Consider the following 26,870-nt stretch of genomic DNA (forward strand, 5'->3'; position numbering starts at 1 on the left):
CATTTAATTCTGTTGAGACATTTAATAATGCAAATGGAGCTTAAATATTTAATATTCAAACTTCAGAACCAAATACTTTATTTAATTATTTATAATATATATTGAAAGGTCAGTGGTTGTTGGCACTTGGTAATAGCCTAACAGGTCATGCACATCAATCCAATTACACAACGAATTTTTTTTTTTTTTAAATAGTTGCCGATTTTTATCATCGTTAAGAGATACAACATGTTTAAGATATTTTCCATCGTCAAATCATGTGATAACATATGCACTACTAGTGTAAATGAAAGATATTTTGGTTAATTATCTATGGAATCTAAATATGATAAATTTAGTAATCTTTTATGGACGAAAGGAGTTGTTGGGAATGTGTGGCTGAATCAATCAAAGCCCAGTCTGTAAAAGGCCCATTTAACTCAAGTCCTCTTAAGTGATCAGCCCATCAATCTTCAGCCGGTTTCCCTCTTTCTTGTTTATGAAATGTTTTAAGAACACTTTGAGGAAAAGGGAGGTTTAGAGTGATACACACACAATCCATGCTAGCTAGCTAAGAGAGTGATTTACAAAAATCAAGCTCAGATCTTCGATTGAGTAGCTGAGCTTGAGAGCTTGCCGCTGTTGATTATATAGCTAGTTTGTATTCTAAATAAATCACTTTCGCTTTCGTCCGTGGATATAGACTGTTTCTAGATCAAACCACGTAAATTCTCACATCGTTTGAATCTTGATTACAACATTTGAGTCGTTGGTAACACCATTTTCAATAATATAGATCAAAATAGCAAGTCTAAAAAATAATAAAATTACTGAAAAACACTGGTAAGCATTATCAAATCAACTTAAAGATAGAATAAAGAACATGTTTACGAGTTACGATAAGAATCAAAGAAGAGATCAACTTTTACAAAAGTTGGAACTTTTATAGTACCACTTTAATTAAAAAAAATAGTCTGAGTGCAACATTTAAATAACTGGAAAACAAAAGCACAGTAGGCCAACTGGGCCAATATTCTAATGGGCTAATGGGAAATGTGTTGTGCTAAAGCGGCCCATTCCGATTGTCAGAGATTTTATCATTTTTCAAACAATTTTGTTTTCGGTAGAGTATATTTTCGTCCCCATCCAGCTGTAATAAAAAAAAAGGCCAAGTGTTGGGATGCAGAGAATAGAGTATCCGCTCGTGATTCAATTGGGGCCCACTTGAATCTGAAGGTATCCGCCACGTGGATCTTCTGGAATATTCAAATCCAACATGGACCCAACCACGTGATGCGCCCAATAATTGCCTCTCAAATGATATACTACTACTACTAGTCTACTACTACTCCTAAATATAATCTTTATTTAAAATTTTAAACGACCACATTAAATTCTTTTTTGGAATCGTTAAATCGCAAATCTTACCTTCATGATCTGTCTGATATTTTCCTGTCTTCCTTATCATCAACCAAAAATCGTGTGTCTATGACGTGGACTCTTGTGTTGCTGATGGATACATGGTGCTCGTATTGTTTTATTTTATTTTTTGTAGTATAATTTTCCTTTTTAGAAAATTATCATTATAATTTAGGCGGTTACAGGTAATTCAAACATGGTATTTAGATTACAAAATTATGGGAATTATTTGAAATTAAACCGAAAATTTACAAGTTTTAAGGCAATTAACGGAATGAGACGTGAGTGAATAGGGAAATGGCCATTGGTAACCTCAAGGGGTCTCTATTCAAATATCTAACACATGATATACACGTGGGATGGGAGAAATTATTGTGTTTGATTTAATTAATATTCATTACTATCAAATTAAGCGTTACTTTCGGATTAGAAAATTAGAAAAATACTATACTATCAAATTAACTCTTCCTATCTAGTACATATGGATGTGTGTTTGATAAATGAGATTAGGCCAAAATTAGATACAACATTTTTTTAACTAGTGTTCATATGTGTGCTTGGTATGAATAATTGATAAAAATTAGGTACTCTTACTACAAGCCCAATATATGTTTAATTCAATATTCAACAATAAATACGAGTATCAGATTTTGAGTCGCAATTAACTAATTTTAACAATAATTTATAATAAAATTATGAACCAGATTTTTTTGTTGGCACATCTTACCTAAACAGCGCTGGCTATATATAGTATCCAAGCCTGCAAAGCTAACTCTTCTTCACCTTCCTTCTCCTCTCAATTTCCGCCGCCTCTTTTGCCCGCTTTTCGCGCTGTTTCCAAGCATTTGCTCGCATTTCTGCATTTCAGGTATTCAATTATTACCGCATTTTCTCTAATTTTGGTTCCATATATTTCTAAATTTTTCCTTAATTTTCGGAGCATTTTTCCTACCTCGAGCAGCATGGTTGGGAGCAGCGTTGGACTGGAGGCAGCGATGGCGTCCAACGGATCTTTGGTTAACGGAAAGGCTTCGGATCGGATGACGGCGGCAGGAGAGCTAGCCTTTGATCCCGAGCCGGTGCCGTCGGACGGTGTAGATCTGGAGATCACGAGAGAGATCGTTTTGGGGAAGAACGTGCACACCACGTGCTTTGAGGTGACGGAGCCCGACGCCGACGACGAATCTACCGGCGATAAGGATGCGTACATGGCCAGTGTGTTGGCGAGGTACCGCAAGACGCTCGTGGAAAGGACTAAGCACCATTTAGGTATGATTGCTCGATCTCTGATCTGCTTTTGGTGCTGTTAACTTTGAAATATAATGATTTATGCTAGTATGTTTATTTACCGTCAATTTCGTACACTATTTTATTGAAAGGTGAATCGTTCTAATTAGTGTTTGTATTTGTCGTCTAAATTTCTTGTTTCACTTGTTTATTGAAATGGACGGTTCAAATTAGTGTTCTTTGGTGGTGCTGCTTCTTGAAATAGTTACTGATTTTCAGTTGCTATATTTTTTAATCCTTTTATGTTTTGATTCTGGTTAACTCTGTTTTGTGTTCATTTGAACTTTCTAGAAGAAGTTCAACAGGACTGGTACATAGAATTGGCAAATTATAAGCTGGATAAGTTACCTGTGTTAGTATGTTAATTCTGCTGGTCTGAATGCTTCCCCAATTTGTTTCTTTTTACACAGGATATCCATACAATCTGGACTTTGATTATGGTGCTCTTGGTCAGCTGCAGCATTTCTCTATTAACAATCTTGGAGATCCCTTCATTGAGAGCAATTACGGTGTGCACTCTAGACAGTTTGAAGTGGGTGTTTTAGATTGGTTTGCCCGCCTGTGGGAAATTGAGAAGGATGACTACTGGGGATACATCACAAACTGTGGAACTGAGGGTAATCTTCACGGGATCCTTGTTGGGTATGTTCTTTGCTTTTCTCTTCGAGTCTATCATTTTATTCATAGGGGTTTCTTTGGTAGGAATGAACATATTCTAACATTAGTTGATTGATACATTAAACAGAAGAGAAGTTTTCCCTGATGGAGTTTTGTACGGATCAAAGGAGTCCCATTACTCCGTCTTCAAAGCAGCAAGAATGTACAGAATGGAGTGCGTAAAAGTTGCGACTTTGGTCACTGGAGAGATTGACTGTGCAGATTTTAAAGAACAGCTGCTTCAGAACAAGAATAAGCCAGCGATCATTAATGTGAATATAGGTAACTTTCTTCTCTATCGTTAAACTGGAAGTTAGCACATGCTTATGTACCATAAGCTATCGACATATTCAGCAGCATAGTCTCATGTTTTCTGCCTTACAATCCAAATTGCAGGAACCACAGTTAAAGGGGCTGTTGATGACCTCGATCTTGTTATAAAAACCCTTGAAGAATGTGGATTTTCACATGATAGATTCTACATTCATTGCGATGGTGCTTTGTTTGGTCTAATGATGCCATTTGTTAAAAAGGTTTGCCAACTCTGCTGTTCCTGTTCATTCTGTATATTTTTCCTATCCATAAGAAGTGAAATAATTGAATCCAATCAATTTTAAGTGTGAACTGACTGTAGCTCCTTGCTTCTATTTCTTTATGCTTCCGTTTCTTCATATCATGCTATAGTTTTATGATTGGGTTGATATTAGGTGTAAGCATTTTCTCTAGAAATGCTCTTACTAAGTAGTCTATTCTTGTTCAGGCACCGAAAGTTTCATTCAAGAAGCCAATTGGAAGTGTTAGTGTTTCAGGCCACAAGTTTGTGGGATGCCCAATGCCCTGTGGAGTGCAAATAACGCGGCTGAAACACATAAATGCTCTCTCAAGCAATGTAGAATATCTTGCATCTAGAGATGCAACAATCATGGGAAGCCGGAATGGTCATGCTCCAATCTTCTTGTGGTACACTCTAAACAGAAAAGGCTACAAAGGATTCCAAAAAGAAGTCCAAAAGTGCCTCAGAAACGCTCACTATTTGAAAGACCGACTCAGGGATGCAGGGATCAGTGCCATGCTCAACGAGCTGAGCAGTACTGTAGTGTTTGAACGGCCTCGAGATGAAGAATTTGTTCGCCGTTGGCAACTTGCCTGTGAGAGGAACATGGCACATATTGTTGTGATGCCAAATGTGACCATTGAGAAGCTGGATTACTTCCTGAATGAATTAATTCAAGGGCGATCGATTTGGTATAAAGACGAAAAAGTTCGCCCGCCTTGTCTAGCAACAGATATTGGGACCTACAACTGTTGTTGCGATCTTCACAAGTGATGTATCTGTAGTTGAGAGGATTTAGTTGATTTCTGTGTCGAAACTCTTCTCTTTAGAAATATGTATCACGTCATGTTTGTAATAAGAATGAAGAAGATTGTGTTTTTGAGCAGAAGTATTTGAAGTGGTTGTTATAGAATTTCCAATATGCAGCGACAATATATGTTATTGTATGGCAGTGATGTTACACTAGTAAAATAGTTAAGGGATCAACTCTTGATTAGAATCGAAAATTTCTGACTTTGTTTTCCTTAATGAAAAATTAACCTAAGCCTGATAAGACTACTAATCCGAAATCAAACGAGTTCAACCCAATTAACATCCCAGCTGAATGAGACTAAATTTATTTCAAATAATGTGTAATGTGGATATTTTTTATGTATACGAGCTACATATTCTGGCAAAGAACATTTCGTAAGTGGTCATATGACACATGATAGCCATTCAATAGCATGTATGTAGATACTACATTTACACAGATGTTTATATACAACGGATAATATACTTCTCTTTGACAAATGACTATGCCTCAGAGGCATCATCAACCCTCCCGTTTCGCGTTGTTGGGGCTTGTGTGCTGCTGCTGCTGCGCATAATAATTTTGCGTTGGAGGCTGGGGTGGTGAAAATGGGGAGGATGCCCCTCTGCTGCTCCCATTGGAGCCATGCATTTGGCCGGCTGCAATCTTGAGCCACTGCAGTTCATTCCTCAAGGCTTCATTCAGAGCTAGAATCGATGCACACAGAAAACATGCTTAAATCAGATAAAGAATCGTGAGACGAGGTAACAAGTGATAAAAGCGCTTACCATCTCTGAGGTGTGCTTGCTGTTCCATGGCCTGCAGCTTCAGTTTCAGTTCCTTGTTCTCAGCTGTCAACGCACTTGTGTCCCTCTGCATCGTACCAATTACATTCTTAGTAAAGCGACAGCTGTTGTATTGTTCAACCAACTTATTCATTTCTTGGTTAAGGTCTTACACACACTAGAGTGCATTTCCCAACACACTGCAGTTGCATATGACTAAATAATTCGAAAGCATTGTAGAAAACTGAAACTGAAGTCACAACAATAGTTTGTTTCACCATAACAGCCCCAGCCAAAGTTCCTTGCTATGATGCCTTTAAATATATTGGGATATTGGCACCTAATATCATGGAACTTTCAAAAAGTTGGGTTTTTTCCCACGAACTTTGAAATTGACAAATAATATCACGAACTTTAATCCGAGTTTGTTATTTCCCACCAATGAAAAAATTCCGGCAATATTAATAGATTGAAGAACAAATTTGGAGGGTGTGCTTCAAGAATAACTATTCTCAAAGATTGAAACTCTCGAAGTTGTTGTCGAGAAATTACAAAAAAATGCATATCATGATATTATTTTGCCGGAATTTTTTCATTGATGGGAAATAACAAACTCGGGGTAAAAGTTAGTGATATTATTTGTCAATTTTAAAGTTCGTGGAAAAAACCCAACTTTTTGAAAGTTTCATGATATTAGGTGCCAATGTCCCAAATATATTAAACAAAGGATAACAACTTATTAATTTGACAAAACAATTAATGAAGCACTTCTCATCCTAACAATAGCATGAAATGAATCATTAGAAATATATCATATACTACTCCCCCCGTACCACTTTAAGAGTCTCATTTGAGTTCAGCACGGGTTTTAAGAAATATAAAGGAAAGTTAGTGAAAAAAGATAGTTGAATGTGAGTCCTACTTTTATATATTAGTTTATAATGAATGTGAGAAGAAAAAAGTTGGTAAAATGTAGGGCCTATTATAAGTGGGACATCCAAAAGTGGTAGACTGGGACTCCTAAGTGGGAAGGAGGGAGTACTATTTAGAACATTTAATGCAAAAAAGTAAAGGTCCTAAAAATATAGGAGAATTACAGACCATGCACCAATATGCTCTATAGTCCTTCACATACAAGGGACTAATTGCACCGAAAAGTTTAATCTTATCAAAATCACTAACCAAACGGTCTCAAGAAGCCCATATTCGTAGGTATCTATCTCCCTATAATCCTCTTGTGCATTTTCACATCTTATGTCCCCTATCTACTAGTGGTTGAAGGATAGTAAGGAAAGAAAGCTCATCATTCTCACAAGAAGCCTCACGTTAAGACACTCGGAGAAGTGCCAATTCCCCCTGCTCTTGAAGATTTTACAACCTACTTATTTCTTAGTCATATTTTTGCTAGCAACTAATCATTGAACATAGAAAACTAGCAGTGTCAAACCTTTTAGTTCTATCCTTCATTTCAGCAGCACAATGCCATTTTCAGTCAACTCTCTAGTCAAATGGAGTATCACCATAATTCACATTTCACAGTAATTCACAGGTTTTTTAAGCTAAAATTTTTAAACCACATGACATATATAGCTCGTGAGCAGAATCATTTCCAAGTTGTCACACGAAAATACAGCAATCCACATACCTGCAACAATGTGATCTTAGCTGAGAGCGTGGTGGCCTCACTTTGCAGGGTTTGAACTTTCCTTTCCAGCTCACCCGTGTAGCGCGTTTTTCTCTCTTTCGATCGCGCAGCAGATTGTCTATTCGCCAATATCCTGCACATACAGCAGCCCTCTAAATCAATACTCCAATACACCTCCAACAAGAGAGAGTATATACACAATTCACACAAACCACATACTATCACAGTAACATAGTTCTCAACACAAAATCTAAAACCATCAACACCACAAGGCAAAGCAGAAACATAACCCTAAATAGGGGGGGACAAACAATCGATTAAGATAAATCATCACCAAAATCGAGTCAACGCTTGCAAAAATCGGGTCAAAATAAAACCTTTTGGCTCTCTTAGGGTCAATCAGGGCGAGCTCCGCCAGCCTATCCGCAGCAATAGACTTCTTCGCGTTCGAATCGACCTCGCACGACGACGTCGCACTGGAGTAGTCGTCCATGGAGTTGCTATGCCTGTGCCGCGGCCCAGGCGGCGCCGCCTCAGCCGACGGCGGACCGTCCAGCACAAGCCCCTCGAAGAAATCCGCGTCCACCGAGAGGCTCCGCAGATGAGCCAGCCCGTCGTTCCTCTTCTGCTGCTGCTGCGGCGCCTGCATAGACGGCGGCGTTTCGAGGTTGAGGTCGGCGAGGACGCCGTCGACGAGGATGTCGTCGAGGTCGGGGAAGCGGAAGAAGGTCTCGGAGTGGGCGCGGCGGTGGAAGGGCGCCCGGGTCGGGGCGTCGGAAATCTGGTCCAGGTCGGCCCGACCCGGATTGTAGGCGGAATTTCCGAATTTGGGGTCGACGTCCATCATTTTGGATTGGAGTGAGAGAGAGAGAGAGGAGCGAAAAGTTTTGAAGGATTTGGGGGTTTGGGAATGGAGAAGAAGGGGTCGAATTGAGAATTTCACTAAGTTGGGGGGCTGGAGGACCCCACATTAGCGGTTAGCGGCGGAGCATGTGGCAGTTGGCGGGTCGGTGTTGGAGAGATTGGGCTCGGCCCGCTGTAGATATAGGATATATTAAAGCGGGCCCTATTTTCTCGACATGTGGAAAGATTTACACGAATAAAGATATCTTTTGTCATCAAAAAAGAAAAAAAATAAACAACATTTTTTGTCCTTTTTGTACCAATCATGATTGGCGATAGTTAGATAATTGAATTTCACTCTTATTAGCACAATTTTAAAAAATATAAAAAAAATTTAGTTGAAAAAGCTCGTGGAATATGAGATTCACTTTTTTATTAATTTTATGATAAAATGTGAGTGAAGTGAGATAGTGGAATGTGAGACCTACTTATCATTCATAGTATAAATGAAGTGTGACAATTATGGTAGAGCGGATCGAAATGAAAAAGAGTGAAAATTATTTTGAGATGGAGGGAGTAAAATATAAGATGGGATAGGATATTAATTATTAGAGGAACATTTTTTTTAGTCGGTAAATTTTGCTTTTGGCCCGTAATATTTAAAAATATTTTTTAAAATTTATTAACTTTGATATTATATTATTTGAGCTAATTTATTAAAATTTTAAATTTTTTTTGATAAAAATACCCTCAAGTCCATAAAAAACATTTTAGTCTATTTATTCTCTCTCTTTTATTAAATATTTAATTTATCTCTATTGCCTTTTTTTTTGTCTGTTCATTAAAAGAGAAAAGGGAAATTGGAAATAAAGGGGAAAATAGAAGGAATAAATGGGAAAAAATTTAAGACAAATTGATTAATCTTGAGTTATTAAATGATTTTTACATAAACTCTCTACGTTTGCGAATAAGAGTCCCAATTCAATTTTACTATAAATATAATAGGATCTCCATTCCATTCACACTTTATTTAAAACTAATAATATACAAGTGAGACTGATATTTCATTAATTTTTTCCACTCACTTCTTTTAATAGTACTTGAAATTTGTGTAGCCAAGAACCCGTTGTAAAAATAAGTGTTTGTCAGTTTTACTTGAATTGCAGGCTAATCTAAGTGAAATCTGATCGTATTAGAAATTTTCAAATTCTAAAATTAGCATATTATTCGGATTGCTCACGGTTCTGGATTGTATTGACATCTCTTTATGACTATCATATAGCAATAACTTATACTTCCTCCGTTTCATAGTAATAGGGGCGTTTTTCCATTTCCGTATGTTCCATAGTAATAGAGTCATTTCCCTTTTTAGTAAAAGTCAACACATTTTTCCACACTTACTTTACTCTCTCTTACTTTTTTCTATTTTCATCTCTCTACCTTTTTCATTTTCCACTATATTCTCTCTTTACTTAACTCACCTAACACAATTTTTCTTAATCTTTGTGCCGAAAAGTTTTGCCTCCGTTACTATGGAACGGAGGGAGTAGTACACAATATATTGAAACACGAGCTGCATGGCATTGTGTATAAAGGAGCCAAATGAAATTAGTAGTAGTATATTTTAAAGAATATTATGTATCACTACATATATGAGTTATCTTCATACTCATTAATTGACAAGGATATTACAACTTCATTATTTTTGCCCTTCAGCAGCGTACAATGCTTTGATCTCCTCAACATCGTCATAGCTACCTAGGAATATGGGTGAACGTTCGTGTATCTTCGTAGGAAGCAAGTCGAGAGCCTGTAATAAACACATCGATGCTCAGAGGAAATCTTGTTTCAAACTGTCTGTTCTCTACTGCAAGTCACAAACCATACCCCGAATCCAAACATAACCAAAACCAAAATTACAAGTATGACGCTGAATATGAGATTTGATCCATGAAGAAAACGCAGACATCTTACCCGTTGTTTCCCTGTAAATGCCTGTCCACCGGCTTGTTCCATCAGATATGACATAGGGAAGACTTCGTAGAGTACCCTGTTTCACACAATTGTCCAGATAAGTTTATGCTTTTTTGATCAGTGATTACATTTTAAACAAGCTTTATACCGTAGTTTCCCATTTGGGCTTTTCTTATCAGCTGGGTACAAAAAGATGCCTCCATAGAGCAAAGTGCGGTGGACATCAGCTACCATGCTGAAAACCAGAATACGCGATGAATATTCAAACACGAACATAAGTTGTTTCCTTACATCATCAGCAGACTTAAGTTTTCATTTACCTTCCAATGTATCTCAGAGATTTTGCTGGCGATCCATCTTGGGGATATTTGCATTTTTCCACATACCTGGAGTTCACAAAATAGAACGATACATATATCGAATACAACAGGAAATTAACACCTAAAATCATACATACTTTGCTGTTGCTCCATCCCAGTTCTTGGCATTTCCTTCGTTGACAGAATAAATTTTTCCTTTCTTGGGAATCTGCATCAAGTTAATTGCCGAAGAAATGAAAGTTGTGAAACATTAAAAATGCAAATTCATCCCTAAGTATTGTATGGAAGTCAGACACAAAAATGAGTTAACCATACAAAGTACTAGTAAAATTTTAGAACGGAGTATGTTAATGGTGCTCGTGCAAGAAGATAAGCATATGAGAAGTGCAAAACTGCTTAAAACTGAGCAAACATGGGGAGATGTTGACCTTAATATCTGGGTGAGTCAATATGAATTCTCCAAGAGATGGATCGAGTGTGAACCCATTAACTCCCTTTCCAGTACTAAGAACAAGCTGTACATTAAGAGCAAGGGTGTGGCTAAGAATTCATCATGCAAAACAATAGTCTCTCTATCTTCGTTTACATATCAAACATATAACATGTATACCGTGCAAGAGCTTCCATACATGCAGTATCCCGCAGCTACCATATTCTTCCCAGGCTGCAAGACATCTTCTATCTTTGGGTCAACTCCGTCTTTGATTGCATAAATCCCAAAGATCTATAAGAGCATCACCATAACAATTAACAAAATATCATGTATACTACACACAATTCTCCAAGACTAGTAGCCAAGATCATACAGTTCCAATAGAAACACCACAGTCGATGTTGGATGATCCATCCAATGGGTCAAACACAACACAGTACCTGCATTTTCAAAGTGAACATCACCACAATGTATGGTAACAGACAAGGAGTATCTTTTAGTTAGAGTGTAGGTACGCACTTTCCACGCAGGGCTGGTTCCACAAATGTTGCCTCTTCATCCTCTTCGGAGACAAGGATGCACTGCCAGTGATTCACACATTTATAAGCATAAACAATTACATGAATATTTAAAGACTGAAAAACATTCAACAGTAACATACAGTTCGGCCACTGCTGACTAACGCCTTGATAAAGACTTCATTCGAGAGCACATCCAGTTTCTTCTGTTCTTCACCCTTTGTGAACAAAAACGACAAGCTCAACTCATCTTATAACAAGTTGTAACACGACTAAAGTATACCAAGCTTATAAGTAATACACATCGAGAGGATTGCTGCCAAAATTTACCTGCACATTGGTCTCTCCTGCAAGTCCTATGAGCTTGGCCAAACCAGCCTGTAAACCACAATATCAATAGTTTAGATGTAATGAGGCATTACATTATTTCCTGGTTCCCATTCAAACAGAGGATATATTTTTCCAAATAACAATCAATTAAGCATCTTTGCTGTTCTCTGGATAAAATGAAATTCAGAAGGTTTCAAACCGATCATCATCATGTAAAACAGATTTCACAAACACGTATGTTCATCTTTAACGTGACTCTAGTCAAAATCAGATTCACTATCTGTGAAATACGTGAACAAAAATTGCTATAACACTAAGAAAGTACAATGCTGAAACAGAACAGCTAGGTGAAGATGAACACAAATCTTCTATGAGAATGGATCTCATGGTCATAAAAAAAACCGAATATCTGTACACAAATTCATCATCACCTGAATTCACTACCCAATTTCAGCGAATATCCCCAAATCTGAATTAAGGAAAGGAAAGAAGAGAAATGGAGATGAGACCTTGTTAACGGCAGTGCAAACGAACTTGCAGCCGAGAACAATATGACTGAGCAAGATGGTGAAGTCTCCGCGCGATTCCGGGTGCTTGGACTGCTCGTTCAAAACATAGCGCGTTATGGTCATCAAATCCGTCCGGTAAGCATCCGCCTCGTGATCCATCGCAGCACAACCAATCTATACGTATCTCTCAATCTCTGAATTAGTCCACTCCCCTACTCAACGCCCCCCTCCTATTTTAAAATATCCACACGTCCCCCAATATTATCTGGTATAGTTGGACCGCGATTCGAGGAAGACTGGAAAAAGGTGACACAGAAAACACGCAATAGTATTAGTGTGTGTGGATAGGGATGGGATGAGGATGAGGCAGCAGTGGAGGGAAAATTGAGGGCTATCTCATGGAGCTTCTAAGGTGACACGTGGCCGTGGAGCGAGCGATTCTACCATTTGATCAAACCATCAACATTCAATCTCTCTTTATTCTCGTCATAAATGATTTCTGTCTCCATCAACAAAATATCAGAGGGTGATCAGATCACTCATCGGCGGTTATGGTGTTTTTGATGGATCCACTGTGGGAGGGAACATGGTATGTGCCGTATACATCATCCCAATTATTCACAATCCCATATTCCATTGAATTCATGACTTTTTCTCTATTAATATTGTGTCTCGACTCACAACTGACGATATGATTGATGACATATTGTTAAACCACGCCGTTTTCTGTATTAGTAGTAGGAGTATGTTAATTTTTTATGTTTTATATCAAGCTAGTACTGTATTTATGCCAACAAAATCATATTACAAATAGTTAAGTACAGTTGCCCACTAATCTTATGAACTAAACATAATACATATTTAATCGTGAGATTTAGTCTTGCCAACCGAACACCCCTCCAAGTTGACTTTGTTCGATTCAACTATTTAGGTGTCTCTATTTTTACAATTTTTTATTTTCTAGAATATTATTTTACTAAGTAGTACTACTACTAATATTATTGTGATTTTGAGAGAGAGAAAAAAGAAAAAAAGAAAAATGGATTCATTGGAATGTTTTTCCATCACTGTGACATGTGAAAAGAATTCCAAAATTGTCGAAATATATATATCGAGGATCATTAACTGAACATTGCCAATACAAAGATACATGTCATAAGCAATGGGGTCACTTAAACACATGTATATTAAGTGTTTTCCAAATTGTTGAGACCAAGCATATCATAAGCAATGGGGTCTAATGTCCCAACCCCTTCTACTCATTAATATGTCACAAAGAACTAGCTACTAATCACTGCACATTATTCCCCAGATACTCCCTCCGTCCCGGGTTAACTGAGGTGCTTCTGTTGGGGGGGAATGGTTACCTGTTCTTTCGAACGTTCTGCAAGCCTCCATCCCGGGTTAACTGAGGCGGTTCTTTTGGAGGGAATGGCTACCTCTGCTTTCTAAAATTCTGGAAAAATAGTAGGTTCTTCCAGACAAAGTTCGAACTTGATCATATTCGATCATTCATATTATCTGCAGGACTTGAAGGTAACAACTGCTTCAACTTCTGTATCAAACACTCCAATTCCTCTAATTTCTCTGACTCCCCCATCTCCACCAAAAACCTCTCCAACATTTGAAACACTCGCTCGCTCACAAGTCTACCTCTTTCTAGCATCTGCTTAGAGCAAGCAACGGATTCTTCCACTCTCCCTCGGGCGCAAAGAGCTGTAACCAGGAGGTCTAGTGAATGGCTGTGAGGACAGTGCCCTTTCTCAACCAAGTAATTCCACAAGTCCAATCCCAGGTCAACCTGGCTACTCTGGCAGAAAAACTTCATCAGCATAACAACTGTCCGGGTCTTTGGCACGAAATTCTTCTTAACCATCTTTGTATAAAGTGCAGAAACACCATCAATACCATCTGATCTCATTAATCCCAAAAACATGTTATGATAAGTGACATTGTCATGCTCAATGTTTCTCGTCTCCATCTCTTCCATTAATTGTGCTGCGGCGTGCACATCCCTTGTTCTGACGAGAGAACTCAACAAAGCATTATAAGCCCCAGTGTCTGGCTGTAGAGATCTTCTAAGAATTTCCTCAAATAAGTGCTTAGCCTTTGAGATATTACGAGCCACCCCAGCTCCATGAATTAACGTGGTTATTGTTTCTAACGAGGGAGAGAAACCTGCACGTTCCATTTCTTCAAGAAGTCTTAGAGCATCGCCAAAACACCCTTTCTTGCAGTACGCATCAATTCTGATATTATACGTAACACTGTTTGGCTTAAAACCCCTCCGGATCATCTCATGATGGAACAATTCCACTGCAGTAATATCACCGGATTCTTTAAATCCCAGCAGCAAAATATTCATGGTCTTGGTGTTGGGAGGAAACCGAGGATGCATCTTGTGGAAAACAGATCGCGCTTCTTTCATTTGACGCTGGGTGCAGAATGCTCGAAGAAGCACATTAAACTCATTTGTGCCAAATTTCTTTCCTCGAAATATATCCTTCTCCATCTTCTCAAATGCTTCTATGGTGACTTCATAGGACTGGGATTTCGCTATTCTGGACAACATTATGCTCATTGACTTGAGCGTGAGCAGGGAAGGGTGGCTCCGCCTGATACTCTCTAATAACTCCCACGCTTTGTGAAGGTAGCGCATACGTGCAAGAATATGCAATGTTTTGTCAAATGCACCGGAACTAGGAACGTAGAGCTTACAATCAAGGCAATATTTGAAAAATTCATATGCTTTCAGGCCATTCGTATGCGCACCAAACAAGCTACCTAGCACGTGTTCAACAAACGGGGTTGACAAGGCAGTTGGGGGAATTTGGCGCTGTAAGGTGGGACGAAGCGGTTGATCGGGAAAAGGATGGTCACTGATCATTCTAACAACTCTTTCAATCTCTGTGCCCATCTCAATTGAGGAACAAAACAAGGCAACGCTCTGCCTCTTATAGATATTCAAATGTTGACTAATTTTGCAATTTCTGCCTGTGAGAAGCATCATATTTTCAAAAACAGATATACTTCTTTTGCTTCTATTCCAATTAACTCAAATCTGTGAAGCTCCAAAACCTAATATGCTCCAACAACAAAAAAATTGAACTCAAACACTATAAAAACTACAATCAGAACTCCACATAAACGAAAAGCTGTTGAAAATACAGGGAAAGCATATCATTAATGAAATTCATATAGCTAAAACAATCTATTGTAAAAGGTTGAACTTGACTCACCGCCTGTATATTGCTTATAGCACGCCGGCAATTGCTTAGCATTTCATCGAACATATAATATGCATTCAGCTGACGACCACAAAGGAGTTGGAATTTCGAATCAAAACAACGGAAATGGTGATTGAAATCAACCAGCTCTCAACGCAGTAGTGTTCGATTTCACTGAAATCAGATAGTGGGAGAGGGGGATGGAGAGAGACTGAGACATGGACAAGGAGAAATAAATAAATTAATTAATTAATTATTTTATTTCATTCAAGTCGTTGAATTTTAATTTATGGAGTGGGCCAAACATATAATGTTGCTGGGCTTAAATAATACTGCATGATTAGCAATATGGGCTTATAAACAACTACTAACATCTTTGGAATTTTAATTTTAAAAAATATATAGGAGTACTTTTTTATTTGGGCCAATATGTTGGTTGTTTATAAGAGTGCATATATTAATGTTAACATGATCAAAATAAATACTGAGATTTAATTGGAGTCTTGGACAGAATGAAGTTTGATTATAATAACTGTTGTTTATTTATTGAGCTGGGGACTGAAGAATTAGAGATTGAAATTTATATAGCTTTGCTGTGTTTTGCTTTTTTATTGTGTGATAAATTTTCTTTCTTTCTTTTAGTTCGCTTGGTTTGCGTGTTCTTTATTGTGTATTTTGTGATTATTATTTGGATTGGAGCTGATGTAAGACCAATTATCACGGGTAGATAACGTTAAGATATGTAGTGCGTATTTACTTGTGTTTTCTTGTATTTGTCCATTGCTTTTCTTCTATAATGGATATAAGTTGTGGATTAAACATTTACTTTTTCTTATATGTTAATTCCATTGTTTTTTCTTGTTGATTTTATGATGAACTATTTCAGCACAAACTACTACTACAATGCAAAACATTTTTTTTGAAAGAAATTTTTAATGCAAAATTAATTTGACAACAAACCTATTTATGCATTAGTCCATAGAAACGATGGATGAATTGCACTCCCAAAAAGCAACTTGTATGTTAAAAGTATGATTTAGAAAAGAAAAAAAAAATCATAAAAATGATCACCAATATTCTTGAACTATAGTTGACAAGCTTAATGAGCGTTTTTAGTGGTTGTGATACTATGTAACTACCGATATGAATATTCGAATTATAAAATACACTGATTAATATATTTGGACCATAAATTGGAAGTTTGTTTTTCACTGAAAAGTCGACGTTACAAGTTGGGATGGGGACCTCCACCATTATAATATAAGTATATATTATACGGATCATATTCCATAGCAAATTCTTTCTCCTCTTTTTTAAGTCGATTTTCATCGGCAAGTTGGCCTTACAAGTAATCAAGAGTTATTTGAATATTTCAGAGTAATATTTTTAGAATATAATCTGAATAATAAAAATAATACTACTATGAGTTTGGACTTGTCCGGATATGAGATTGCGACTTTCTAAATTTAGTCATGCACACATATGTCTTAAAACAGCAAATAGATAGAACTACTCATCTACGGATTATTTTTACTATTTTTCTCTTCTTTTTTCTCCGTCTTTATAAGAGCATCCGCAATGGTCGGCTAGCGACCGGCTAGCCGATTCGTCGCGCTGGCCGATCGGCTAGCCGAACCATTGCAATCGGCCAGCGCAAAATCGGCGAGCCGATCGGCGTGGGCTCGCCGATCGCTCGTCGCTGGCCGAAACGCTAGCCGATCGGCTAGCCGCCATTGTGGAGGCCCGATCGGCCAGCGCCGATTTTTGAATTTTTTTTTTTTTTAAATCATATATAAACGCGATTTTCGTTTCATTTTCATTTGCACCACTTGTTTTAACGAGTTTTCTCTCTCTCTAACTTTCTGTTCAAGAGCATCATCGCAGTGATGGATCACAACAACGAGTCCAGTCCGGCGACGAGCGGCTCTCAGACTCCCACAGTACCCGTGGGATCTGGATGGGGGCAGATGGGCCCGGGATTTAACATCCCTTGGAATCAGATGACGGGGATGATGGCTGGTGCGCCGGGGGGGGCGATGGGGGGGAACCAGGGGGGTATGCCGGGGGGTATGCCGTGGGGGATGCCGGGCGGCGGGCAGGGGAGCGGCGGACAGTCAGCGCCCGGGTGGGGGGGTATGCCCCAGATGCAGCAGCAGATGATGCTGCAGCAGATGATGGGGATGATGTGGCAGGGGGGAATGCCGGGGGGATGCTGCACGGCATGTATCCCGGGATGCCGGGGGGGGTGCAGGGGTCACCGGGAGGGGACGCGGTATATCGGCCCTCGCTTGATTTTTTGACGGCTTCGTCTCACACGTCGACCCCGGTGGAGACGCAGTTCTCTGGCGATGACCTTCTGTCATTGCATGATATGGGGATCGATCTCGGGGACGATGATACTCCCGTTCGAGCGACGCCGGCCGCGCCGAGGAAGAAGACGAGGGGGAAGGGGAAGGGGAAGGCGGTCAGCGAGTCATCGCAGCCCACTGCCACCGGCCGGAGGAAGTGGACGGAGGATGAGTACACCGCGGTGGCCAAGGGGTGGTTGGAGGTGTGCGACGATCCACTGGTTGCGAACAACCAGCGGGTCGTCAACATGTGGGCGAAGATCAGTGCTGCCTATAAGAGGCACTGCCCGCACGGGAAGGACTTCAGCAACGAGGAGGTCCGGAAGGGGTGGGAGCGCACCAGGGCCGCAGTGGGCCGTTTTGCGAATTTGTACGCCAACGCCCTCCGTCAGCTCAAAAGTGGGCAGACTGAGGACGACGCCCGGAGGATAGCCGCGAGTCAGTTCCCCTTGGAGGGGAAGTATAAGGAGTTCACCTTCTGGGAGTGCTTCTTGTTGCTGAAGGACTCGGAGAAGTTCCGGGCGGGGTGCGACGCTGGGTGGCCGAAGAAGCAGCGACTTAACTATAGCGGCGACTACAGCGTCAGCAGCGGCGGATCCCACGACCTCCCCCCGGATGCTGAGGAGTTTCCATCCCCTCCTTCATTTACTGGTCGCCCCCGCCCGGTTGGACAGAAGCGGGCGCAGCGGGCTGCGAGGGGCGGATCCCCCCTATCGCCCCGCGAGGTCCAGTCCTCCGCCCTCCCAGCCGCCCCACTCGAGTACACTCTCCATTCGCGTAACCAAACGCGGGCTCAGATGTTACAGGTCTTCCGAGAGTGGAAGAACGCCACTGACCCCACGGAGAAGAGGATTCTTTTCGAGATGCTCGAGAGCATGCGTGCTGATTTAGAGATCGCGAGGTCACGGCTGGGGGGTTCCGACGTGGGCTCAGATACCACGGGTGGCGGCAGCGGCGGCGGCGACGGCGGCGACGGCGACGGCGACGGCGATGAGGAGTAGAAAGTGGCGGGGCTCGGGTGTTGAAGCCCTTTTTTTTAAAAAAAAAATCATGTACTTTTTTTTTTAAAATCTTTGTACTTTTTTTTAATGGAATGGATTATTTTTCCCGTATATGTGTCGTAAATTTAATTCCGTATATCGCAATTTTAATTCCGTAAATGTAGTATATTTTGAATTGTTTTTATTGCGGCTGGCCTATGGCTGGCCTAAATCTGACGTGGCAGGTGGTTTTTTTAGTGTTGCTGACGTGGCAGAGGAGGGAATGGCTGGTCTATGGCTGGTCTATGGCTGGCCTATTAACCATTGCGGATGCTCTAAAGTCCCTGTTATTTTCATCTAATTTTAGATCAAATTAATAGTTTGTCTTTTTTTTGAGATAGATTTATAACGATTTTACCATCTACTCATGAAATGATTCGACTCTCCGAATTATGAGATATAGGATCGGAGAAACATCTTACTATTCAACTTACACTTTATCATTAATTTTGTGATTGGTGTAAATTCATTTAGTTTATCCATATATTTCTGAATTTCCATGACTTCACAGTATATTTCCCATTGAGTTTAACTGAATTTATTATGCATGAATTTTATAATATTTAATTTAAATAAAAAATTACTCCATGTAATTGCTATCATATATATAAAAATAAAAATGGATAAAAAATAAGAGACGGTACCATAAATTGTTAAAGAGAGAGGATGGATAAGGGATAAGGTTGTTAGTGTTAAGAGATAACTAAGCAGAGAGTGAAAAATTGTGAGAATCAATGTATATATATTGGACTATCAAGCAGAAACAATTTTTTTCAAATCACACATTTTATTGTTTAATCACGTCATATATAAATTGCGACGTATGAATTTCAGTGCCACGTAACCATCAGGATGCTCAAATATTTTCTAGGCATAAACACGAATTTTCTAAAATTTTGCGTATTCTTTTGCAGTTATATACATGCGTAAGAGCAAATGTACTGTTGGTGAAAAATCATGGGACAATTATAAGGAATAATATTTAATCTTAGAATATGTTTGTTCCTAAAATATATATTCCACATCATTTGTGCACAATGTTAGAGCCATTAGACCAAATAGCACTACTATTTTCGATACCTTTGTTTGCTTATTCATCTGGATTCTTGAATAAAAAGCTAAATACATAAAAATAAAGTGGTGGGTTGTTAATTAGCTGACAGATAAAAATAGAAAAGGGTTAAAATCCACATGGATGACACATGATTTATGTCTATATTTCACATGCCAGGCATGTTCAATTAATCCTTTGTGTACATGTAACTTTTCAACGTGCCCCCATTTAGTTATCAGACAACTCATATGGTCCCTCTCACTCTCCCTAAATACTTAGCTTAGTTGTTGGAGATTTGATTCAATTAGTATTTATTAACCATATTATAAATTTAAAAAAAATATCTAATTAAAATCTTTACACGTGTAAGTATTGCACCTGTATATATATATATATATTTAGAGGTATTTTTGTGTGCTAGATGTAGCAGTTAATCTTTATGCTACTCCCTAATTGATACATTCGCATGTGGGGTGTTTTATAGTGGCTATATTTAGTGGGAATATTGGGAGGGAAAATGAATTTTCAAAAGAGAAACCCCCTTTTAGCAAATTGGGGATCTGTTGTATTTGTAAAGTGGAGTAGCATTTATTTGCTGTAAAGGTTTTTTTATTTAGTGTTTTTTTTAAAGGTTTGGGTTTTGTGAGATAGATTTGGAAGAATGATTGAAATGAGGCTTGTATTTTTTTTGAGACGATTAAACCCGACTTTGTTGGAAAAAAAGTTTCTGTTTCGAGTCACTAAATAAGAATATAAATAGAATAATTATTGATCAACCTATTTTAATGATTTAAATGATAATTTAATAAGTTCTAAATTCATCTGCACTGTTCATATTAAATTCAAATAATGCCAACAAATCAAAGTCATTTTTATATCATGAACTCGGATATTCTAGGGTAAAATTGATTGTGTTAAAAATTACATTGTTGATATAAAAATGACTTCTGTCTAAGCAACTGTGATTATGAGTAAATATGATAGTAGTATAATATGAATAAAACGTGATATATAGTTCCAAAAGTAGTGATTGTATTGAATAAATGTTAGGTGGAGTATTTCATTCTCTCACAAAAAAATTAGCATATACATATGGTAGATGATAGAGGTTGAGTAAGATGATTGATAGATGAGTTTTGTGGATTTGTTTACTGTGAATGAAACACATGCAAGTTTTTATGGATAAATCGAAAATGAACGAATGAAGTAATGATATTTTTTAAATTATAAAAAATCGTGTTATAGCAGGTGTTCTCCGACCCGACCTGGACCGCATTTGAATCGTGCAATTCAATTGAAGATACTATAAAATATGTCACCACATATTTGATTTTAACTAATACACTTTTTCTTAATTTTTTGTTATAATATGTTAGTTATTATATAATAGTACTACTAATATACGACTACAAACAATTATATTCAAATGCACAATGAAATAAAAACATACTTAGATAAGGGGACAAGAATTGGAAATTAAATTAATTACAGTATGAGGTAATATTTTGAGTGAACAAATTCTGATTCTAGAGGTTTCTTAGAGCATCCCCAACACTGCGGGCTTGTGTCCCGGCCTGTGGCCTGGCGCATTGGAGGGGAGGGAGACACAGCTCAGGCCACGCCTGGGGACGGTGGAGAGGCCCGGGGGCCGCGCCTAGTTGCATCCCGGCCCGACATTGCGCGCTCCCGAGATGCGCCCCGTTGGGGATGCTCTTAGGGCATCCACAACCCCGTCCCGGAACCAAGTTGTAAGTCCCCTCCACGTCATTATTTTCCTCATTTTCTGTGCTAGGCAATAATTCCCACAACCCTTCAGGTCCCATGTAAGCCCCAAACATTAAATTACACTATTCATAACTCTAAACTATTTTACTTTTAAAATTGAAAACGTTGAACAATTTTAATTAAATAAATCATTCGGAAATTATAACAAACCCTAGAAATTAAAAACAAAATTACAAACCCTATAAATTAAAGGTTATAGGTCCTAAAAATTTTAAAATTACAATTCCTAAAAATTGGAAACTTTTTTGAACAATTATATTTCAGAAAATTCATAGGAATAATTTAGAAGGAATGAAAATATGGTGGAGTTTAAATAGGCCAAAAAAATATATAAAAATGGGGACCGGGTCCGGCTCGAGCGCCCGCAACGCTAGGACTGGCCGCAAACGGGTGCGGCCCGTGAGCTCGCATCGTCAGGCCGGACTGCAACGGGGCACGGCCTCAGGCGTGTCCCAGACCCAGCCTCCCCCACCTCCAATGCTTGCATGCCCAACCCGGACCCCTAGTTGTGGTCCGGTCAGGCGCGCTGCGGATGGCCTTATACACTAAGGTTTACTTTACAAAACTCAACCGGGGTAGTATTGTAAGTTTTCTTTTTTAATGTTATGTTCATCTCATTTTTATTGCATACTTATAAGTGGAAGTGGTGGGTAAATTAACCATCGAAAAAATTATTCAATTTAATCAATTTTTGGTTAATATTGTAACTTTTTAAAAAGACAATTACATTATAGTTTTGACCTTTATTTCACCTAGCTTATAATTTTGAATTTGAGCAAAATTGTGTTTGATGTGGACAAAATATTTAGCAACTTCAGTTAAGTTTTTAATTGTATACATATACATGCCACGCCAAAATTTCATCATGGGTCGATAATTGTGACAAATGTCAACATATACAATCTGTGATTTTTTAAAGTTGCGGGATGACCAAAAGTTTATCAAACTTGGTGTTTTTTCCCAAAATTTACCATTAATTATAATTCTAATATATACATATAATGTGAATAAACAAAATAAATTATGAAATTTTACCCTCTACCGGTTAAAATGTTTTCGTGAAATATTTATACCATTAATTTATTAATTATTAAATAAGTACTACTAAATGATTATAGTCAATAAATAGAAGAAACACAAATGTGTCTTTATTATAAATATTATACCAATCATTATTGATAATATAAATAAACACTCAAATGTTCTTTGCCTACCTAGGGCTGTAGCTTCTTGGGGTCGTATGCACATAATAATTGATAACAAGAAAAGTACAAACTCAGTCTGCAATAAATATACGTTATTGCAACCTATATAATTTAATTTTTTATTTTTGGTAGGTAACTGCCGCAATAAATTACATACAAAGGGTAATAATAAAGTAACGAGATTATTACAACCCGATGGCCGAAGCGAAGAATAGAATATTATCCTATCCTTCATATGAAAGGAAATTTCAATATAACATATCCTTATTGTTGTAAAAAAATTTGATGTTGATGTTTATAATCGTATTCCAACCTATAATAACATGAATTGCATGAACCACGTCGGGGTAATAATTATTTTTATTGTTATTTATTTATTTATTGTATTTTGCGCCATTAATGATTGTTTATTGGGTTTTTGCGATTTGTTTTCTATTTCAACCACAATCTAATTTTGTTGTATTTTTTGCCATTAATTATGGATGGAGCCTGGAGGGAGTATATTCAGCTTTCATCGAACTGTCACCTAAAAATTACAAAAGCAATAGCTATATTCTAGAACTAGTCTTTTATTTTGATGTTCTCAATGCATATCTAGGCTATATGATATGACCACATTATAAAATTTTGCAGCCATACTAGGTTAATAGTAGTTGTAAATAATTTGTTTATGGGGATAATAAATCTTAGAAGAACAACACTTTTGAAGCAATGATCAAATTGTTATTAGTTTCGTAATTTTTAAAATTAAAATATTAAATTATAAAGTTGCAAATTTTCTTAATAATTCCATTTATATACAAATCAATGTTTTTTTGGCGATATTAAAAATAAAATTGTTTCAGTAAAATAAGAAAAAATAAATAAAAAAAATAAAAGAAAAAAAATACTCCACTTATTTATTAAAACATGTAATTTTAAACATTATACCGAAATATACCGAAAATACGGTATATACTGATATTTTTGGTATGATGATACATTCGGTATACCGTTATGTTTATTATCGGTATACCACAGTATTTACTGATATCAATACGGGGTTGCGCTAGTGCGCTAACTAATTTACAGTAATAACTAATAACTCTCAATTATGTGTTTTAAAAATATCAACATAAAGACATAATTATATCAATACAACATGTAAAATTTAAATATCAACACAAAAACATAAGTTTATCAGCACAAGAAGATTGATAAATTTATGTCTCTGTGTTGATATTTTTAACATACAACATTGATATTAGTTATATTAGTTATTACTGTAAATTAGTTAGTATTTGATCACACACCTATCAATACGTATCGAATCTATAATATATACGATATATAATGATTTTCAAATGTTATTTTCGGTTTACATGTATAAGAAACGTTATGGTAGAATGGTATAGCGTACCAAAATTTGGTATACATGTACGAAATACCGTAAAACCAGTACGATAACGGTATTCGAATCATTCTATATATACCGAAATTTGGTACAACGAAAAGTTCAGTACGGTGCAGTATGATACTTTCTCATACCAATATTTTTGGTATGGTACACAATATGACACTTTGAGTATGGTATACCGTACCATCCCATTTCTAATCAAAGGACAACACTTTTGCATAGATGACACAATTGAAAAAATCTAAAACTTCATGGGACTAATAAAAATTTGATCAACTTTATAATTTAAATTACTATTATTAACACTTTCTAATATTACTTCAAACAAAATTATTGGAAAATAGTGAGATGTAGAATTAAGTCTCATCATTTTTTTCTCAAATAAAAAACTAGAAATAAAGTAAATAAGTAGGACACACTATATAACTTTCTTCTTTTATAAACCTTTTGAATAGGAGAATGACCATTTTTAACACAATATTTAATTTTTTAATTTTATTGAAACATAATTATGAAAATTTCAACAATGTAGCCATGTAGGTGTTAAATACTATTTTTCTTATAGTATACAGTTGACATTGAGGGTGTTGGTAAATTATTAGTTGTGTAAACGGTTCCACACTAGAAAGAAAATAAATGTGACAAATCTTGTAAATTTCAACCCCTTATGACCATTATATCTCTAATCAAATACTCCATCCGTCTCTGATTAATTATCACTCTTTGACCAAGCATGGGTTTTAAGAAATGTAAAGAAAAGTTGGTTGAAAAAGTTAGTGGAATATGAGACCCACTTTTTTATTTTGGTTTTATAATAAAATGTGAGTGAAGTGAGTTAGTGGAATGTGAGACCTACTAGCTATTTATGGTAAAAATGAAGTGTGACAATTATTGAGGGACGAATAGAAATAGAAAAGAGTGACAATTAATCGGGGACGGAGGGAGTATTTAATTTTCTAATCAAGTGTACAAGTAATAAATAGTACTACTCCCTCTGGCCTCTGTTACACAAGAATATAAACTCTTTTATTTTTAGTCGGTCTCACAAAAATGTGCAATTTCTAATTTTAGAAACTTTTTTTTCTCACTAATGAGGTATGACCCATTCTCTACTAATAATATTTAAATAACTTTTTTTTATGTCTCTTATACTTTACCAATTATGTATTAAAATATGTGCTCAATCAAAGTGCATATTTTTATGGACGGAGAGATTAAGTATGATTTTCAGTTTTTCACTTATATAGTCATATTTCTGCAATTAATGGCCTATTTATTGATGGGTCCACTAATTTTCATTTATTTGCCTCATGGTCCAGTTTTTATTGGTAGTTTTCGATATTTAAAATACTACTACTACAAAACAAAAACATGGCTTGTCTATCGATGGTATATTTAATTTATTTGGTTGATATTTTTGACTTAATCCTAAAAAACATGGATATTAGAAGCTAATTTTTGGAGATTATTGGTTTCGATTAAAATGATATCAGCCGATGAATATAAAATTATTTAGCATAAAAACTGTATATACTTTTTAAATTTACCTAACTTTGTACCGAATATATATTCTAACCAGCGAATATGGACAAAATAAATGCTGATTATTTGTAGTGTTTAAAATTTTGAATGCTTACCCACTACTATCAATGATGAGAAAGTAAACTGCAGCTAAAATTAAATACTAAAATTGCTGTAATTAAGTCATAACACTGGCAGCATTACTGTAGCCAAACTGTCACCTGAAATTAATCAATATTGTAAATTAAATTTAACTATTATTAATACCCATTGTTAAAGAATATATATTTGTGATTGGCTGGCTGCAGGCTGAATGGATACTCTAAATTATTATATGTATATTGAAGTACCGGCCAACAATTAACAAACAAAATTTGAACCTAAAAACTTATGTCGTGAATTAAATTTATAAATTAGATTTAATTTTCGTTTTGGCACACACGCAAGAAATTTTAGCTTAAAACTTACATTTACAACAAATTAAGAGGTATCCATAGTATAATAAAGAGTAGTTTTTTACTATCGTAAAAACCTTTATTTTCATTTGTTTCTTACTCGAATTCTTATATAATGGATTATAAACCACACATATACGGATAAACTACACTTCTGAAAAATTATGTACTATGATAAATTCAAATATATAGAAGTATCGATAAAATTCAAATATGAAATTTTTGGTACCAAAAATATCATTTCCGACACCAAGCATGTATATTTATCATTAAATTTATAATTTCTTTCTGGACAAATTCGAGTTTCGTGTATACCTATATAGCTTATGTGTGTGTGTGTATCAGTAATTGTATGATTAGTGGGGTATCACAGCTAGATTAATGTATGAGATTTTATTTTCTAATGTTCAATCATACATAGGATGAAAATTCCAATCCATTTATTACGGTAGGTTGCAACCTAACAGAATTTGGCCACTATTTACTTCTACTCATAAATGACTTTGCCAAATAACATGGCCCACACATAATTAATTAGTTTAATTCAACCCCATGGATCCCACCCTTAAAATGACCTCTCTTTGCTACTAAAATTTTAAAATAAAGAATATATAAAAGGTTAAAAAAAATAAAAATTACGAAGTTTGTTCGAATTCTGTTCCGGTATCTTGTATTTTAAAAATAGTTAGAAAAATCAGAATGTTTAGATTTGTTCTTAATTATTTCATGGTAAAAAAATATGATCTCATGCATGCAATATATTGTTTATCTTTTCATCCAAAGAATATTGTTTC

General features: G+C 36.8%; 4 protein-coding genes across 5 annotated transcripts; 1 reads left to right on the forward strand and 3 right to left on the reverse strand.

The window, feature by feature from the left end:
• The first annotated feature begins 2,107 nt into the window (after positions 1-2,107).
• LOC125219437 (serine decarboxylase 1-like) lies at positions 2,108-4,808 on the forward strand. Of its 2 annotated transcripts, none has more exons than XM_048121413.2 (6): positions 2,108-2,266; positions 2,360-2,667; positions 3,096-3,327; positions 3,431-3,624; positions 3,739-3,875; positions 4,103-4,808. In XM_048121413.2, exons 2-6 carry the CDS (start codon positions 2,361-2,363, stop codon positions 4,667-4,669), a joined length of 1,437 nt encoding a protein of 478 aa, XP_047977370.1. In that variant the 5' UTR covers positions 2,108-2,266; position 2,360; the 3' UTR covers positions 4,670-4,808. The 2 variants fall into 2 exon arrangements, with proteins under 2 accessions (XP_047977370.1, XP_047977371.1); XM_048121414.2 differs by having other exon boundaries at positions 2,142-2,266; positions 2,339-2,667.
• Positions 4,809-4,974: 166 nt separating this feature from the next.
• On the reverse strand, positions 4,975-8,035 carry VIP1 (VIRE2-interacting protein 1). Its single transcript, XM_089063256.1, has 4 exons — positions 7,496-8,035; positions 7,119-7,251; positions 5,477-5,561; positions 4,975-5,395 (listed from the first exon to the last, which is right to left on the reverse strand). Exons 1-4 carry the CDS (start codon positions 7,963-7,965, stop codon positions 5,211-5,213), a joined length of 873 nt encoding a protein of 290 aa, XP_088919382.1. The 5' UTR covers positions 7,966-8,035; the 3' UTR covers positions 4,975-5,210.
• A 1,529-nt stretch (positions 8,036-9,564) lies between these two features.
• Positions 9,565-12,344, reverse strand: LOC125198736 (fructose-1,6-bisphosphatase, cytosolic-like). The gene is made up of 12 exons (XM_048097025.2): positions 12,046-12,344; positions 11,537-11,584; positions 11,350-11,424; positions 11,208-11,269; positions 11,062-11,128; positions 10,866-10,979; positions 10,684-10,770; positions 10,393-10,463; positions 10,256-10,321; positions 10,084-10,170; positions 9,936-10,011; positions 9,565-9,771 (listed from the first exon to the last, which is right to left on the reverse strand). Exons 1-12 carry the CDS (start codon positions 12,202-12,204, stop codon positions 9,661-9,663), a joined length of 1,023 nt encoding a protein of 340 aa, XP_047952982.1. The 5' UTR covers positions 12,205-12,344; the 3' UTR covers positions 9,565-9,660.
• A 783-nt stretch (positions 12,345-13,127) lies between these two features.
• Positions 13,128-15,504, reverse strand: LOC125198735 (Tetratricopeptide repeat (TPR)-like superfamily protein). The gene is made up of 2 exons (XM_048097024.2): positions 15,285-15,504; positions 13,128-15,123 (listed from the first exon to the last, which is right to left on the reverse strand). The coding sequence occupies exon 2, from the start codon at positions 15,053-15,055 to the stop codon at positions 13,544-13,546; it is 1,512 nt and encodes a 503-aa protein (XP_047952981.2). The 5' UTR covers positions 15,056-15,123; positions 15,285-15,504; the 3' UTR covers positions 13,128-13,543.
• Positions 15,505-26,870: the final 11,366 nt, after the last annotated feature.

This window comes from Salvia hispanica, chromosome 1 (assembly GCF_029641045.1).
Source record: "Salvia hispanica isolate PSC_SH4W2 chromosome 1, Shi_PSC_v1, whole genome shotgun sequence".
Taxonomy (NCBI): Eukaryota; Viridiplantae; Streptophyta; class Magnoliopsida; order Lamiales; family Lamiaceae; genus Salvia; species Salvia hispanica.